Raw genomic sequence first — 18,498 nt, 5'->3', positions numbered from 1 at the left:
AAATTAAAAAGCAAATCCCCTAAGGCAATGGTGCATAAGGGAGATGCCCTCATGGGACACACAATCAGACTCTTATTTTGGTTCTGTGATTGCCTTACAGAAGCCAGGATTCACCCCACCTCCTTTAAACACGCTAGAAGCCAACAGAATCCAAAAATGTCTCTATCTCTGTCTGAACCCAGCTGTCAGCATCCCCTCGCAGTTCTAGTTTCTCCCCTCTGAACCTAACATATTATCTGCACTAGGTTTTCTTTGCTGGGGCAGGAGGAGTAGGAAGGGGAAGGTTTTTTTCCTCTTTGGTTTGAAATGCAACAATTCATTTGCTCTTATGTGTATATACAGTTTCTTTCTGCCCTCCGGCCATCTAATCATTCTGCTACTGCTGAACGCTCTCATAAACATTTGTATTCCTCTGACATCCAGGCAACCAAAACCCTTTCCTAAATGTGGCGCAGTCCCTATACTTGACAGCCTCACTTGGTGGTGGGTAAACAGAACCTTTATTAGGTCCTATCCCCAGTTTCACAGCACAGAGCTGGGTGTATGCTCCATGGTGCCTCGTAATTAGCCAAAAGCAGCGCTTTTCCAAAGCCTCACTATGTAACCTGCCACTACTGAGGACATGTATAAATATTAAACGCCAAAGGCACCATTAAAATAACATTAAGTTACTGGCTGAAGAACTGACAGCTGTGATATCTCAAGTCGAGATCAGGCGGCCGCCTTGGTGTTCTTTATCTTTCCGGGTGCTTATTTGTAAGAGTTTTCTGAGTTCCAGGGACCTTGCGCCCACCTGAGACTGTCAGGTGGGGCTGGAGATGAGGCGGAAGGCCGCCTTTGATGACGATGCTATTTGTCTGGGTTTTCACACACTGGGCCTGTCTGTTAAATTTGATCTACTAAGTGGGAGGCAGTCTGTCTGGCCTCACCCTTCTTGCTGGAAGACTGACTTTCAGGGGCAACCACGTGACAAGACAAACGAGCCCCTGGTACTGGGTGGGAGGCTGCAGAGGACGGGCGAGGGAGGAAAAGGGCCAGGGAGCAGTGTCGGCCACACAGGGCACGGGGGAAGCGCACAGGCCGAAGCCCCCAGGAGCTTCAGGGCCCACCTTTCACATAAACAAATGTGTGGGAAACATTCCGGGCAAAGCCAAACAACCACGCCGTCTGGTTAGCAAAGATGAGAAGCAAATTACCTGCGTCATACATAGTACTGGCTTTATTTCATTTGCTAAATAAAATGTTTCTACCTCTCCGTATAAAAATAGCCCTTAGAAGCATTTAATACTTCAAAGATGAAATGCACTTAGTGATGGCATTTGACTTTCACATAAAACATGTACGGGGCTGGCAGGGTGGTCGGACCCTTTGGGAGGTGGGGACATACCTGTTTAGCTGCGGATGAAGAGATGGCTTTCCTGTCCAGCAGGTCAAGCAGCTCAGCCAGGGCAGAGGGTGTGACAGGACTAGCAGCCCCAAAAAGGAGAGAAGAAACATGTACATTTCACTCTGTCGGTGTATGCATTTATGGTTATTTAAAATCAAAGCACGTGATTTTGTAGGTTTGAATAATTCAATCCACACCCAGGAATAGAAGTAACAGGCCAGTTAGGCTCTATGTTATTTAGTTATCTTGTACTTTAGGACAGAACACATTTTTGTGACCAGTGTTGTTTTTCTTTATTTTACTACCCAACAATAACCGCAGTTTGGCAGAAGTTGTAGTCACAGACAACTGCTCAGTTTAATTAGTCAAAAAAAGGAGGTGGCTGCAAAATTCATGAACCATGACGAGAAGAGAAAAAAACAAAACCCAGTAATTAAATATTTTCGACTGAAAGATCAGCCTAAAAAGTACTTCAAACAAAACTGCTAACAAGGCCAGTTTTCGAGTGTTTTTGTGCAAATATAAATTCTTTTTAATCGTAAGAACTTGTCTTTTAGGGACGCAGTGACTACCAGCCATGTCGTCAGCCATCCTCATGGGCATCCACAAACTGCTCTCTCCCGCAGGCTCGCAACAGCTTCTCACAGAAGGGCCTGGAATTCATTATGCCTACACTTCTAGGAAGGGACTTATTTGCCAAGATCCCATGATATAAAAGGACGAGAGGCAACCAAAGGCGTAAAGTGTCATTAATTGACATTCTGGGGTGAGGGGGGCGGTGAGTGCCTAGGATTAGTGGAAAAGACTGAATTACAGACTATTTCTTTTAAAATACATAGTTTTGCTACTTTTAAACACATGCAGCAACTAGGCTAATGAAACGCTGTCTGTCTGAGGTCATGAGGGGACCAGTTTTAAATAGACTGGAACGACTTATAAATAGCACGTTAGTGTGTCTGTGTAAACGAAAGCTTCTGGAACGTTTAACACTACTTGAAAACACCTTCTGTTTAAGTCTCAGTTCCCATTACTCACTATTCATTTCTTTGTTAAGCTCTTAGATAGTAAAAAGGAAACTACCGCTCAGCCCCTACTCCAATTTCCCGGAATTCCAGGCCAACCGAGTGCAAGTGCACCAGGTCTGACTCAGGTGCAGTGAAACCTCACAGGGCTGTTCACGTGAGGCAGCTGACACACAGAGGCAGCCCACTGTCCTGCAAGCGTCTGCTTATCCCGAAGTATGGATAAAAGATCATTCCAAGAGGATATTAGGTTTGCAGAGTGTCTGGACCACCCTGATTAAATCTCAGCAGGACGAGGGGCAGAGGGCTGGGAAATCAAGACACCCTTTCTCTAACTTCCCACCCTATTGACAAGTAATAAAGAATTCCCGAAATAAATTCGGGTTTCTTGGATGTTCTATGATCCTAGTAAACATAAAGGCCAATTAGAGTGTAGACTGTGTGTAGAACCTGTAATAAGCACTGAGGTTGAACTAGATTTCTCAAGCCTGCAAACAAAAGGGTCCCCACTCCCACGTGAGCTGATGATAAAGGGATGTGAAGACAGAGAAGGACAGAAATAGAGTACAGCATGACTAAAAATACTTCGCCTTTCATCCAATGACCTTCATTCACTATGAAATACCTCCACTGACTTGGGATTTCTCAATCGCCCTTTTGTACCCACTGTGCTCGACACATAGTAGGTCAGCAGTATCTGTGTCACAGACTCCTTCCCCCCAACTGGGACACTGTGTCTACTAATTCCAGCTGTGCCAGGGCTCACCTCCAGTAAGACGATGACAAAGATCAGGACCTGTCACCCTGGCCTTGAAAGGCCCCCCTCATCAGGTTAAATAAATAAATCGGCCGATTTGGAACAGCAGCAGCAGCACAACTGGCTGCTGTCAGATCACGCTGGTTTCTGGGCCGTGGGTGTGTCTCCACTAAAGAAGAGCCCGACGTGGAAGGCTAGTCTCCCATCCCCAGCCCGGCGCATCTGCAGACGAGGGGAAATGGCATCTCTCAAGCCTTCCAACTTCACCCAATCCCCTAGAGCTCTTATGGGATCACGACTCTATCTCCAGCCTGGATTCTGGAAGCAGACACCCTGACACCTCCACAGCCACCCCCGTTCCTGTGAAATGTGCCGCCTGTCGCAACCCCTGAGCTCATTTTAGGCCCAAGCTCATGGGACACAGAGGCTCGCGGAGAAAGACAGGGAGACACGGACACCTAGGCGGCTGCTCAGCAATCCTTCTGTTCACCTCGCTAACGTCCCAGCGCCCCTGCCTGGCACTCCCACACAAGCTGCTGTTCTAGAGCGTCTCCTTCCCACGCCCCTTCTCAGCACGGACCCTCACCTCCCGCATCATAAGGTCACCCACTGATGGAAGGCTCAGAATCTTCTGGGGTGCCCGCCTCCTCCTCTTCCATCAGACAGCCCCCTGGACCCACGCTCTTGCCTGCATCACCTGCCACTCCTACGCATCCTACTCGGACGCCGGGTTCCTCCCTCCTGCGGCTTTAACCCCACACCTTCACGAGCGCTCAGATCTGCCCTGTGTTGACAGTGCCTCCAAGTGGTCTTGCAGTCACTTGATTCTGCCTGACCTTATTATTATTATTTTTTACCAATGAAGAGCATCAGTGGCTACTGTCTGCCCTTGTTGTTTGGATCCCAACCCTATCCCTCTGCAGATGCTGTTCTTTTAAAATCACCTCCCCTCACTAATTACCAAACATAATAGCTTCCCACCCTGCTGCACCCCCTGAGAAAACCCCTTCTCCCTGGGCCTCCAGTCTCTTTTCCCTCCTTGACTGCCTTCCTCCACCTCTTCCCGCTGGCGAGGAGTGGCCCGGGCTCCCGTCTCCCCACACATGTTCTAAGGCAGGGGTCGGCAAACTTCTGGGAAGCGCCAGAGAGCAAATATTTAAGGCTCTGTGGGACACACCTGGTCTCGGTCATGCAGTCTTCTTTGTTTTGGTTTCTAAATATACGAGGTAATAATCATCCTTAGCTCACAGGCTGTATACAAACAGGCCCGCGGCTGTGACCTCTAACAGGCTCCCACCTCCTACATCCCATTCTTGGACGCTGCCCCGCATCTCACGCTGCCGGACTAATCCTCCTGTGAGCCTCAGCCCCTTCTCAGCTCAAAGGCCTTCCCTGGTTTCCTAGTGCCTCAGGAGCTGCTGCCCGCAGCTGACCCGCAAGTTCAGGCCCTCGGCTGGAGTGAACAACTGGACAGCTGCACCTGCCTGATATTACCAGGAAATATTTGGTCAGGGAATCAGTAACTTCCACTTTCCTAACTAAATCAAATCTGGTATGAATAGCTATGAGTTATTAACCAAGAAAGCAATATGCTCAAAATAATGAAAAAGCCAAGTTCAACAAGCACTTTTCTGGCCAGACCCTTTAAACACCAGTCTTCTGAGAGGTCTTTAAAGATGAACGCTCACTTGCAAAATCACTTCCTGCCAACGTGATCTCTGGAGTGTCCCTTGCCTGGTGTCATCATGAGACTACTGCTAGCTTTGCAGCTACTGCCCTTCTAGGCTTTGGAAACGTTAGCCCAGCTGCCGAGGTTGCTCACTGGTTAATGTTTGCTCCAAGGTGAGGCTGGTATATGCAGCCCAGGCAGTGGTTGTCTGAACTGTGTAGACTGTGAGAGCTGCTACACAGAGCTTGCTTCCTGTTCAGTTCCTGTTCTACATAAACTCTAGCACAGAACTGTTGCTTAGCTTCCTCCTTCCTTGACTTTGGAACAACCAAGCACACTTTTATTTAGAGTTTGGTGCCCTTGGAGTTCTTTTTTCTTTTTTTGATAAAGTTATTCATTTTATTTATTTATTTTTGGCTGTGTTGGGTCTTAGTTGCTGCGCACGGGCTTTCTCTAGTTGTGGCGAGCAGGGGCTACTCTTCGTTGTGGTGCGTGGGCTTCTCATTGCGGTGGCTTCTCTTGTTGCGGAGCACAGGCTCTAGGCACACGGGCTTCAGTAGTTGTGGCTCGTGGGCTCTAGAGCGCAGGCTCAGTAGTTGTGACGCACGGGCTTAGTTGCTCCGCGGCATGTGGGATCTTCCCGGACCTGGGCTCGAACCTGTGTCCCTTGCATTGGCAGGCAGATTCTTAACCACTGCGCTACCAGGTGAAGCCCCCCTTGGAGTTCTTAAGACTCTAGTGCTTACGAATTGTTTGGATAAATACCAGAGGCTCCAAGTTCCCCTGACAGTCTAATTTATCAATCTCAGCTCCTGTAGAAGCTCCTAAAATGGTTGTTAGCAAACCCCTCACGTCACAGATCAACATATAGAGAAACTGGTCTGGAAGTCAGGGGGCTGGCTTCCGGTTTGAGCAGTTGTGCACCTTACCTCTAGGGGCCTGGATTTCCTCCTCTGCTAAATGAAAGAGCTGAACCAGAGGTAGCTCAGGTCTCTGCTGAGACTGAAATTCAGTACTCTAGCAATCAGTCAGCAACATGGAAAATGCTTTTTAAAGCTAAGAGTTAGATCTCCTCCCAAAGCTCCAACCACTCCTTCCCGGAGCCTTTCAGGTGAACGTGGTCTCGTCCCTCTCTGCTTGCACCGCACTGACTAGTTCTAAACAAGAAGCACTCCATTCTGCCTTGAGGTAAAAGCATTAGTGCACAAGTCCAGTCCTCCCCAGGACACAGCTTCTTAAGGGCCGGGCCAGCGTCCTGCTTGGCTCTCCACGAGCTCCGCACAGAGGGTGCTCTACAGCCAGTGCTGGATTCACGGCTCAACTCCCGCGACTTTCCACACCCTCCATGTTCCGGCTCGACCCCAATCATATGGTCAACTGTACTTCTCTGCCATTTTCCACCCTCTGCTCCTCCCAGCTATGCTCCCCCTGCTCCCCAAAGCTGCTGCTTCTTCGCCATCCCCACGCCCTGGTTCCTCACAGATGTCTCCTGGCCCCTCCTTCACCAAGACCTCTCCAGAGCCATTCAGGCTCTGGTACAGCTATACCTCCTCCATCAACTCTGCCTGAATGGGCCCGGGCTTTTCAGTGTGAAGACTGAAGTTTCTGAGTAGAGAGGTCAAACCGGAGAGGACAAGAAGGAAAGAAACAGGCAACAGATGCCATGGGAGTTTGGGGATCGGGGCGGGAAGGGGGGGACATCGTTTTGGTACCTCACATACCATCACGGAATAGAGAAGGAAATGGACACTAAGGGCCCACGGGCGCCGTGTGTTTTCCTCTCAAAAACTCTCGGAGGCAGGCACTATCACTGTCATTTACAGTGACGGCACTGAGGGTGACTCATCCAAGGTCACGGCTGTAAGAAGCCACGTGAGGAGGTGAAACAGAGCCACATGGCCACACTGGTACCTGTGCAAACACACTGCGAGCAAGAGGCCGAACATGAAGCCAGCATCGCACAGGGGTAACTTCTCCGAACAGACGACTCTTTGGACTCACGTATCAGTCAGCACATGCCTGTCTCCCCGGCTCTGCTTCCCCATATGGCCGTGGGCGCTGCTGCAGCAACGACGCTCCCCAAGAACAGCTCGGCCTCCCGCGGGGCGCCACCTGCCTGTGTGTCCCTGATGAACACCCACATTTAAACCTGCTGCCCGTTCTCTCCTTCCTCACACTCTCCTTTTCTCTGGCTCCTATGACACCCATGGTCCTGGTTCTGTCCCTCCTTCCCTGCCCATGCTCCTTGGGTAGTCCAGGGAGTCTCAGGCCTGGTCACACGGTATCCTCCCCACAGCTCTCACCTGCTCCAACGGCTTCCAGTACCATCTACACATTGCTGAGTCCACGATCCGCTTATACTGGGCCGTGCCCTGCCTTCCCCGAGATGCCACGCTCGGGCTCCCCTCGAGCCACGTGCACACGCTGCTCTCCACGCCTGGAGCGTGTGCTGGACTTGGCCTGCTGGGCCCCGTTCACCCTTCACTCAGCAGGGAGCTCAGCTCTCCTCTCCCCCTTCTCAGGGCACCCAACTCGCTGCTTTGTAAGGACCACGGGGACCGCGTCTGCCTCGTGGACCGGCTTTCCCCACGCTCAGCACAGAACTTAGCATAGGGCAGAGTCTCAATTAACAGGTGCTGAGTTTTGAACAAGTGAGAACTCTCGGATTTACACTCCCAGATGCCTCCCAGCAGATGTAGGCCCATGTATCTGACTGCCTATCAGTCACCCCACGAGGGGGACATCTGTCCCACAGGCAACTCAAACCCTGCATGTCCAACAGGAACATGGCATCCTCCCCACCTGTCCCTCTTCCTTTACCTCCCACCAGGTTGAAAGGCTCCACTCCATCTCGCCCCAAGCCCGCGTGAGGGAGGTGGAGTCATGTGGAGTTGAGAACACTATCCGCACCTTGGTCCACCGCACTCGGGCCCAGGCACAGGGCGTTTCGCACGGGCGCTCCTGTAAGAGGTACCCAACTGGGCTTCCCACCTCGGCTCCATCTTCCATCCCATCCCCCCAGAGGGGACCTGGAGTGAGTGTGTGCTCTCAGGCCTTTGACAGCTGCCGACAAAGGCGTGTGAAGCCTCCCGGGTGGCCTTGCCCATCCCTGCAGCTCCCCTGCTCCCTCCCGAGCACCCTGGAGCTTCTGGGCCTCCTGAGCCCACCACGCCTCTTGTCTCTGAGTGTCGCACAATTGCATCTACGGTCCAGAATGCTCGGAACCCTCCCTCCACTTGGCAACTCCTCAGGGCTTGGTCTCTGAGGGAAACTCGCTCTCCCTCCTGAGGGAAAGCTTGGTGGACGCCCCAGCCTCGGTGCAGGTCCCCTTCCTGTGCATTCATGGTGGCCTGAACACACCTGCGGTGTAACGGGATCGTACTGAGCCGACTGTCTGCTTTCTTACAGCCTGGATGCCCTGCAGGTAGGACACTCCTCATTTACTCATCTGTAGGTCCCCAGCCCAGCACAGTACAAAGGACAGCGTGGACGGTCAGAGATCGGAATAAATGAGCTTTCAGATGTGAAGGGGATGGCGGACAGCTTTAGACTCTGACATTCACAGGGGATGTCTGTGTCTCGTCAGGAGATCCTGAGGGGGAAGAAGGAGGGCAGAACACCAGCCCTGCCCTGTGTCAACTGCTTCTGGACACAGAGTTCACCAGAAAGGAAAATGCGCCCCAAGACCCCACTCACCTCTCACTGACGGCAAGGTTCTGTTGCTTTAAAAAGCCCAGAAAAGTGTTGAGGACCCAACTAGTCACTTTTTTTGGCTCTGCCCTAGTTTCTTTTATCACATTTTGGAAGAACTCCAGTAGGCCAACTTCATTCTGTAAAGAAAAAGAAAATGATATAAAGCCTCCAAAAAATGAAAGATCAGTATTCTGAAACTGTCACCCTCTGCATCCCTGAGACATCTACTGGTACTTCCCCAAACAAGGATGTCACCAGAAAATTCTGATCCCTTTCAGTAAACAGCAAGTATTCTACTACTTCTACTACTGTCACCATGCATTTATACAGCAGTCTGTCGAAGGAAGGAACACACTGCAGACAGCCTGGACTTTGTGGACCAGAGGACGATGAAACCTGACATCCCCTAAACTCATTCGCCCTCTCAGTGTCAGCCATGGGTACCCTACCCTACAACGTTTATCCCTGAGCAGCATGTCTAGCCTGAGTTTACCGTCCTGTCTCTTTCCAGGCCTGTCTGCTCCTGTAAGTCCTAGCGATGGCTAGAAAAAGAAGGTAAGAAAAGCAGCAGACCAAGAAGGAACAAACAGAACATTCTACTTCTGAAAAATCAAACGTGGATCGTAACTGTACTCATCTTCACATCATCCCCAGAGCGGACAGAAGTGTTTTTCACATGTTTTCAAAATGAGTAAGAACACAGGCACGTGACCCACTTAGACCACGTGATGGGTGGAGGGTAGTGCCAGGCCTCTGAGCCCAGCTGATCCTGGCTCTCACTGCACTCTGTGAAAACAATCACCTGGGTTGGCTCATCAAGGAGACGTGCTTGAAGAAGCCCCTACTCTCCCTCCCCCTCCGGACTGCCAACTCTGTGAGTCAGGGGCCACGCTGCCCGTTCTCTCTGGGACTAGAGCTATGTCAGTGCTGGGTCACGGCAGCTGCCTGGTTAGCATCGATGGGTGAATCAGCGTCTCCCATCGCCTTGTGTTTTCTTAAAAAAAATCACATGTGAATGCTCACCCTTTATCATACCATGTTCACCTTTAAATATCGGAATTGCCACAATTATGCCTAAGAGTAATCCCCAAGGCACTCACTGAATTATACAGTACATTGCCTGCTCAGACGGATTTGGCAAAACCGAGAAATGTGGCTAAGCCCAGCCCTTGTTTTTCAATGAAGAAAATAAAAACATGTTCCACCCACATTTGAGAGGCTGAAGGTTCCAAATGCATTTTAAACAGTAGGTTTCCCCTACCTGCTGAAATTCAAATCAAACCACGCTTTCCTTAAAATATTCCTTTTTAACTTTATATTGCAGGTAAGGCTCTCACCCTCGCTCCTTTCAGAGAAACTTCATTAACCAAAAGAACATTCTGGAAAAATACGATACTGGGAAGAAGCGAGGCACACTAACAAAAGTGCTCTCAATGTTTCGTGATTGTAGATGCTGTAATAAACACACAGGCACACAGCTGCTAAAATAGAAATTCCGTAAAAAAACGAAAACAAAAACGAACTGCGTGCCCTTTATAACAGTTGCATTCTCTGGTGACAAGCCTACTGAATCATCCCATAATCATCTCCTGAATCTCTTTTCAAGCTGATGGTATTATTCTGCTCATGCTAAACCTGGGCAAAGGCCACCTCAGCAGCCAAAGCTTGACTACAGATAAAGGCAAATTCAGGCAGCATGAAGAGAAAGTTCTGTTTAATTTATGGAAAAGTATTCAAATTTCCACAATGGCACACAAACCACTGGAGAGGGAGAAAACCGGCTACCGGCCCAAATCACATAAGTGGGATTCCCTTTGTTCTAACCCAGAGAGGCTGGCCTGCTGGTGAAAAGAGCTGTCAGGAGGACTCTGCTTTGCTGAGGAAAGGTATTCTAAGTCCACCTAGAAATACTGAACTCACAGGCCTGGCTGAGTTGCTGGGACGTGATGAATATCTATTCCTCTACCCTTGGGTGGTTTTGTTGTTGGATGGATAACATGGCAAGTCAGATTTCTGTTTGTCTTTTCGTGTCAGTGCTGTGAGGCAGCCTCTCTGAGCTGGGGCTGTGCTTCACTGGGGGATATGTGGGTTCAGTACACAATCTGCAATGGATGGGAAAGTCTGCGATCGTGACAGGGCGAGTTGTAGGCAGCAGGGCTGCAGGAGGCCGAGCTGTCCCCGCCCGGAGAATGACAGATGGATGCAAAGTCACACATGGGCTGCCCGCTCGGGCTCTTTACATCAGAAGCCCGCTTACCAAGAGAAAAACACAGCATTCTAGGTAAGGCCTTCTTCGTTTTTCTGTGAGATTGGCAAATGCTTGGCCCAGATCTCAGGAGCCCCTGTGAACATGGCCGCGCAGCCATCTGGTTTTCTTGGGAAAACAATGGACCAGTTAATTCCCTTACATGAAAACCATATTATGAGCAACGCAGGGGAATTCCCAGGCAGTCCAGTGGTTAGGACTCTGCACTTTCACTGACAAGGGCACGGGTTCAATCCCTAGTCGAGGAACTAAGATCCCACAAGCCACGTGGTGCAGGCAAAAAAAAAAACAAAGAGCAACGCAAAAAGGCCACTGCATTAGGGAACCCTTAATGTCCTTCTCAGAGGCAACAAGCCAGCACTAATCTATCCCACATCAGACAGAGCTGAACCTTCAGCTACACAGGGCGTCAAGTCTCCCGGCCGACTATGTCTCAAACTGTTCCTTCAAGAGATAGCCCGGGGCTTCCCTGGTGGCACAGTGGTTGAGAGTCCACCTGCCGATGCAGGGGACACGGGTTCGTGCCCCGGTCCGGGAAGATCCCACATGCCGCGGAGTGGCTGGGCCCGTGAGCCATGGCCACTGAGCCTGCGCGTCCAGAGCCTGTGCTCCGCAACGGGAGAGGCCACAACAGTGAGAGGCCCGCGTACCGCAAAAAAAAAAAAAAAAAAAAAAAAAAAAGAGAGAGATAGCCCAAGTGGCATGGACAATTGGTCCTGGCTTTTGTGTAACACCAGACACTCTTTACAGCTCTGCGACTAACTGGGAAGCATCCTTTTCACATTTTAATCAAATTTCCCAAAGCATCCCATGACACCCAAAGCCAATGCCAGGCCAGCCTCTTGGATGCAGACACGAACCCTCCACTGCCAGTGGGTCTGTCCGCTGGTCACTGCTGGGGTGAGGCAAGGCAGAGGGGTCACCTTCCCTTCCCTGCTGCTTTGGGAAGGAACCTTACCCACACTTGCATCGGGCCCTAAAGCCAGGTGCCCCGCAGCCGACTTTTCCAGCCTACCTTCAGAGATGACCAAATGCCAGAAGACTATCTTGCTGCAAGAGGAGGAAGGCTGATTTCTCAACTGCCATTCCTGTCCTAAGTCACACACGCTGGGAATCTGATGATAGGCAGGATGAGGCTGGACTATATTTAGAAGGCGAATGAAACCCGATAGAGACAGCTGCCCAGTGGCAGACTCGGAGAAGAAAAAGGCCACAGAGCACACGTTATGGGACAGCTGGTTATGTGGCAGGGAGTGACCCGTCAGCTACGGGGACCCTGGCTTTATTGCCTGAATACCTGCTACACGGGGATCAGCGGGCAGCCCTGCGGGGGGAAGGGTGGGGACGGCACGTGGCTACTGCTGCTGCTAATGATGTTAATAGTAGTTTCAACAGCAACAATAACGGGTGCTTTCTCTACATTAACTCATCCAGTGCCAACGACGACTCTGTGGGCGAGGCACTAGTGGAATTCTCTTTTACAGGTGGGGACGCTCTGAGCACTGACTTGCTTGAGGTCCCACGGTGAGAAAACAGTACAGCTGGGACTCTGCAGCCTGTGCTCTCACCCTCTGGGTTCCGCTGCCGCTGACAAAGGACAGTCACATCCCCGCCTTCCTGGGGACTGAAACTGAGCACCCGCCAGGGCTGGGCACAACACGAGGCAACTTGCCCATCCAAAGAATGCACTTCCCCACCACTTGCATGATTTTGAGAGCTGCCAGCTGTTGAAAGGTTCTTAACATATTAAAAATGTAGCAAAGGCCCTCAGCAATTAGCTTAGAAATTAGGAGGAGAAAATGGTGAGTTCAGGTGCTGCCATTGCCAGGTTACACCTAGACCACGTGGTGCTCTCCGCCGCGGCTGACACACACCAGGTCGGGGGGGGGTAGGGAGAGGAACGGTGGCACCCCCCATACAGCGCTTCCGGGGGGACAGGAGGGTGGCCGGAACACCCCCGGAGCCTCTCTCCTGCGGCCCTCCACACCCCTCCCCAGAGAAGTCAGGGAGCGCACCTGCGTGGGTGCTGCCTGATTCTGCAGCATCCCTGTCACTGCAAAACAAACCCTGTTGTCACTCACATAGTTTCGGCGTCAAGCACATGGTATTTCCTCGCACTCTGGCTCCTCCGATGCGGGTGACTCACGCACGAGGTTATACCTAACTGGGCAGGTCGTGCTGTGGGGGGGAGTGGCTGACAGCTCGGGGGACCCCGTACCCGCAACTGAGTGACAACAGCTCCGCCTGGGCTGCACTCACAGGAGCCAGGAGGAGTAGCCCTAAGAAGGGAGGTACCCACAGGGGCCACGCCACGGGAAGAGGGCCCGGCATCTGCACGTCGACGGGAGCTCTGTGCTTCCACATCACTCCTGTGAGTCTAATCCTTCTTACAAGGTGAGAGAAAAAAAGAACTCGGACCCAAAACTTTGTGAAACATGGCCCTGAAGATAACATCACTGCTAGTGTTGGGGTGGAAATGGAAATGAGGTGATAGGAGGCCCCTACGAGGGGCGGCCATGGGAGGGACTGGGACTTGCAGTGGGGCGGGAGGGGGGGTCTCTGCTGTGAACGGCCTCCCTCTGCTTTTCACGGAAACAAGGAGGGGCTGTGGAAATCCTTCAGTGAGAGAGAAGGGAAAAAAAAAGACTCATCCAGAGGATTCATCAGTGGGGAAAACAAAAGGTAATTGGTGGTGTGAGGCTGGCACAGAAAACACCGCTCTCCACCGAGTGTGCGGAGGAAGCTGGAATCCTGAACCATCACTGCCACTTTCAAGCAGCTCTGAAACTGACTCTTTAGCCTGACTCAAGGAATACATGGTTAGATGGGTCTACAGTCCTATTCTGGTCCCCACAATTTCCACCTCTGGGTCACGTTCCCAGAGAGCTTGGGAGCCCCTGAAATCTGAGTGAAACTCCGGTTCCATCCATTTCACTTGTGCTCTGTTCCCAGCAAAGCCGGGAAGCACACACCTCTGAGCTGGACTCCGGGAGCGTTCTCACTGACCCCCGGCTTAGACGCACGGAAATGAGTCTACATTCTCTGTGATGCATTCACTCCAGGAGAGACGTTGAGAGAAACCAATTTGAGAGGAGGACTTTCCCTTGGACAATCAAAATCCAAATAATTCAGGTAATAAAAGTTGACAGCAGACAGGCATAACCAAAGATTGCGAGAATCGGACACAAAGAGGATGTTGTCAAGAAATCAATTCTGATGGTAATCACACTTCAGTGAGCCTAAAACCACTGCTGTCAAAATGGTCCCAACACGGACGAAACCTGTGTTACTCAGCTGAAGCTTTCTGTTAACTGTCCCCAAAAGGAAACCTGTCTACTGTATAGACAGGAAATGAGGCTTCGGGATGGGCTGGGGACAGAGTCCCTGAGAGTCCCCAAGGCTGGCGCTCAGGACTGCACCCCCCAGTGGGCAGGTGCCTGGGCCCAGAGGGGACTCACCTCAGAAAGCCCCTTGCCATTTGCACCTGAAGTGAATGAACTGTGGGTTTTGCGGGAGTCAAGTTAGAAGACGCACCTTTTGATTCGACTTGACCAGAATAAAAACATGGGTTATTTTTTCGGTGCACAGACTAACCGTGAAAGCACCCTTAAGCTGACGAGCACTGGGCAATTTTATAAAATGAACAGTAAAATCGATTTTGTAAAGTGCATGAAGCTGAAATATGGTGAGCGATGGTGTTGACCAAATGGATTTTCCTTCAGCTGTGGTTACACGGTGAGTCCTCTGCTACTCAATAAGTCTGGGCGGTTAAAAGCAGTCCATACGGTTCAGTTGCTTTTCTAACTATTAGCTTTAAAGCAGTATTACCTATGGGATAGACAGATATCTATCACGGGAAATTATTTTATAGGCAATTCATCCAGACAGAAAACCAGGCCATTTCAAGGTAACGAGAGACCCATAGCAAAACTCTTGGAAAACAATCCATTCGACAGCCAACCATCATGATATCCTTTCTGTTTCTTTGTTCCTCGGAGACATCTTACTCTTTCCATGATGTCAGAAACAAAAGATTATGACTTTAAATGGGGAATAACCAGCTGGGCAAATGAATTTGTTCGAATAAGACCACATATCTTGAGGCTGCACACAAAGACGGACAGACACATAGCAGAAGTCACTGACTCGGAGGGTAATCACATCTCCCTCCAGTCTCACAGAAGCCATGCTGGATTTCTCCTAAAATTCTGCCCTGCGTGGCTCCTGATGTGCTAGCAGCTGTCTGGTGCTCTTGCACCCTGGCAGCATGTTCTTGGGAGTCTGGTCAGCTGTATGTAGACTTTTTAGATTCCGTGAAGACGCTGCTGTGCCTGTCACCTTTTGGGGAAGTGACTCGTTCCCCTCCTCTTTCCTCTGGGCAGGGAACAGCTTCAGGTAACTTCTCAGAGTCCTCCCAGCTCCTCAATGCAAGAGGTGAGATCTGGACTCAAGAGTGTCTGTCTCAGGACTTCCTAGCAGTCCAGTGGTTAGGACTTTGCCTTCCAATGCAGGGGGGTGCAGGTTGAATCCCTGGTCAGGGAGCTAAGATCCCACATGCCTCGGGGCCAAAAATCCAAAACATAAAGCAGTGGCAATATTGTAACAAATTCAATAAAGACTTTAAAGATAGTCCATATCAAAAAAAAAAAAATCTTGAAAAAAAAAGAAAGAGTGTCTGTCTCGACTTGTGTTGCCAAGGGGGAGGGGGGAGTGGGGGAGGGACGGAATTGAAGTTTGGGATTAGCAGATGCCAACTATTACATACAGACTGGATGGATAACAAGGGCCTACTGTATAGCACAGGGAGCTATATTCAATGTCCTGGGATGAACCATAATGGAAAAGAATATAAAAAAGAATGTACATACGTGTATAACGGAGTCAGTTTGCCGTACAGCAGAAATTAACACAACATTGTAAATCAACTATGTGTCAGGAAAAAAAAAAAAAAGAGTGTCTGTCTCTTAGTGTGTTAACCCACTGGCCTGCAGGGCTCCTCAGGAGAATTAAACACAACACAGAAAAGATAAAGCTCTTACATCTGACAACAGCATAGGGCACTGTGGTGAGTACAGTGGGCTCTCAAGAAACACTGAATTGAGGCTGCTATGTCATTCCTCCACTAAACCTCCCACGACAGATGACACTGAAATCTGTCCACTGAATTCATACACAGCCAGCCACCCTGTGAGCTCAGATGCATTCTTACCAAGTGCATGACACAAGGAACTGGGCAAAATCATCCCACACAACCTACAAACCCCATGCACTATGTGGAGGCCCTTCTCAATGATTCCATCAGAAGGGGCCAAGTACCTAAGGCAGAAAGTCTAAGAAACAAAATAAATAAAACTGCAGAGAAGAGCTTACATTTCTTTCCTCTGACTTAAATTTTCTACTTGGAAAATGAATAAAATCTCTGCTTTTCATTGGAGTTGACTGATTTTCACTAAATTCAGTAGACAGCACTTTTTATGTTTATTTATAGGCAGGCTGGTATCTTAAAAACCTAGAGGGGTGGGCAAAAGTTTTAAATAGACTGATTTCTATGGCTCCGTTTCATGAAGCGTCAGTGGGGCTGGAGAAAGCATTAATATCCACAAAAGTAAACATTCTGTTTTCTCTGTTAGGTGAGTGAAAACAGCAATGAACTTGAAACATTATTTCCACTTGGCCTTGTGGCACATTGTATGTGCCAGCAGGCAGAAGCGCTTGCAAGTAAAGAGTCTGGGCCCTGCAGTCAGCTCCCTCACAGGCCTGATGAAGTCACTCAGTGTCTTACACTCAACCACTCAACCACAGAGGTGATGTTTCCTCACCGGGAAAATGGGGTGATGGATGGTACCGGCAGCAGGGGGTGCTGGGAAGATGGATTAGAAAGTGGTCTGCTGTGAACCGCACAACCTGCTGTTAGCCAACAGCCTCGACTCTGCGCTGCCTATCAAGCCAATGACAACAATTCGTTTGCGTTCCAAGTCCAGCAAAGCAAGGTTTAGGAAGAGATGCCCCCAAAGAAAACACCTGGGATTATCTACCAGAAAAACGTACCTGCATATAACCTTGACTGTTCTCATAATTAATCCTGGATACACTGACTCAGAGAAGAACTTGCTGTGCTTCCGCTACTAGAATCTCTCAGTTTTCAAAATCCTAATGCTGTGATCTCAGCTTCCATTATGTCCATTCCATAATCCTTACAAATGAGGTCAGAAATCAAGGGAGTCTGACACAAGATAGGGAGGAAAGGTTAGCTCACTAGGCTGAAGTTTCAGGTGGGACATGATACTTTTCATGAGGCCAGAGGAAGAAACAGTCATACAGGTTACCTGTTGGGAGGGGATTATCAGACGGGTTTAAGAGATGAAACCAGAATGCAGATATTTAATGTCCTAAAGAAACCAGTTCAGAAAACAAGAGTCAGAGAGACCAAGTGACCTGAGGCTGGTCACGGCACATGGTGAGCTTAAGGCGGAAACCCCAGGCTTCTCCCCCGGAGCTCAAGGACACAGGTACCACCCTGTGATTTGCTGGGCTGTCAAAAGGGTGGTTTATGTATCTGACCTTTGGAAACAGGGATGCTTTATCAGGAACACTGCTTCTCCCAGGACCTTCCTGAGTATTGTGACAGTACCCTATTCATCCACTTACCTGTCCATCTGTTCACTGATGCCTACTGTGCGCCAGGCTTTGTGGTGAATGCTAAGATAGACCTATATTAGAGTTTTGTAAATGCCAAGGAGAAATGATCAATAGGCAATTCAGCGCTCACCACACAGTAGGACGACAAGATAAATTAAAGACTAGAGTTGTACAACACAGGGAAGATAGCCAATATTTTACAGCAACTATAAATGGAGTACAACCTTGAAAAACTGTGAATCACTGTATTGTACACACCTGTAACTTATATAATATTGTGTATCAACTATACTTCAATTAAAAAAAAATTAAAGACTAGAGTTAAGTTCTGAAGTTTTTTTTAATCATTTGTGGGTAAGGCCTGTGCGGGGTTGGGTATGTGCTTAATGTTTAATTTAATAAGTGACCCAAAGGCAGGAGTGTGGACTCGGAGCTCTGCAGAGCAGACCTCCACCACGGCTACTGATTTAATGAATACTCCTGGGCACTCTTTAAATTGAAAGAGAGTTCATCAGATCTGTGCATCTGCCCTTCTCAGCAATCTGTTGTGTTTCTGAGGAAGGGAGGAAAAAACGTGAACAGACCATTTTCGGGTATGTTACGAGTAACTCAGCTTCCAGTGATTATCAAGTCATCGAGGGCTCAGGATGCCTAATTTCAGGAAAAAAAAATTTGTCTGAATCATCTTCTTTCCATTCCTACTAAGTTCTCTTCTCAACCGTCTTGAAAATTTCAAGTACTAGCCATTGAAAGAAAAAGAAAAAACCGAAATGAGTCACCTACTACATTATCTGCAAGCTATAAAAATAAGCATATTTTTAGTATATCAAAAAAAACAAGTCCCTATAAAACTGGCTCAAAAACCACCTCCTTCTTGAGAGTTTTCCCCTCTGTTCCATCAAGGTAATCACTACCTCCTCTGGGCTCCCAGCCTACATCACACATCTATCTAGTGCAGTCTGCCCTGGGGACTGGTTAGTTGTAGTGTCATCTGTACATATTCCTGGAGAGCAAACAAACAAAAAGGAGAGTCCCTGATCCTGTCTCAGTACCTGCTACACAGGA

General features: G+C 49.3%; 1 protein-coding gene across 3 annotated transcripts in view; it reads right to left on the bottom strand.

Moving 5' to 3' along the window:
• Positions 1 to 18,498, bottom strand: part of GATB (glutamyl-tRNA amidotransferase subunit B) — a 77,071-nt gene that overhangs the window by 8,890 nt on the left and 49,683 nt on the right. For all 3 annotated transcript variants that reach the window (XM_067736683.1, XM_067736681.1, XM_067736682.1), the window contains 2 exons: positions 8,532 to 8,665; positions 1,388 to 1,466 (listed from right to left, as the gene is read on the bottom strand). In XM_067736683.1, the coding sequence (XP_067592784.1) occupies positions 1,388 to 1,466; positions 8,532 to 8,665 (213 nt within the window). The remainder of the gene's footprint in view (positions 1 to 1,387; positions 1,467 to 8,531; positions 8,666 to 18,498) is intronic.

The sequence above is a fragment of the Pseudorca crassidens genome, chromosome 4 (assembly GCF_039906515.1).
Source record: "Pseudorca crassidens isolate mPseCra1 chromosome 4, mPseCra1.hap1, whole genome shotgun sequence".
Taxonomy (NCBI): Eukaryota; Metazoa; Chordata; class Mammalia; order Artiodactyla; family Delphinidae; genus Pseudorca; species Pseudorca crassidens.
The sequence above is the reverse complement of the archived record's forward strand: the minus strand, read 5'-3'. Positions and strand labels throughout refer to the sequence as shown.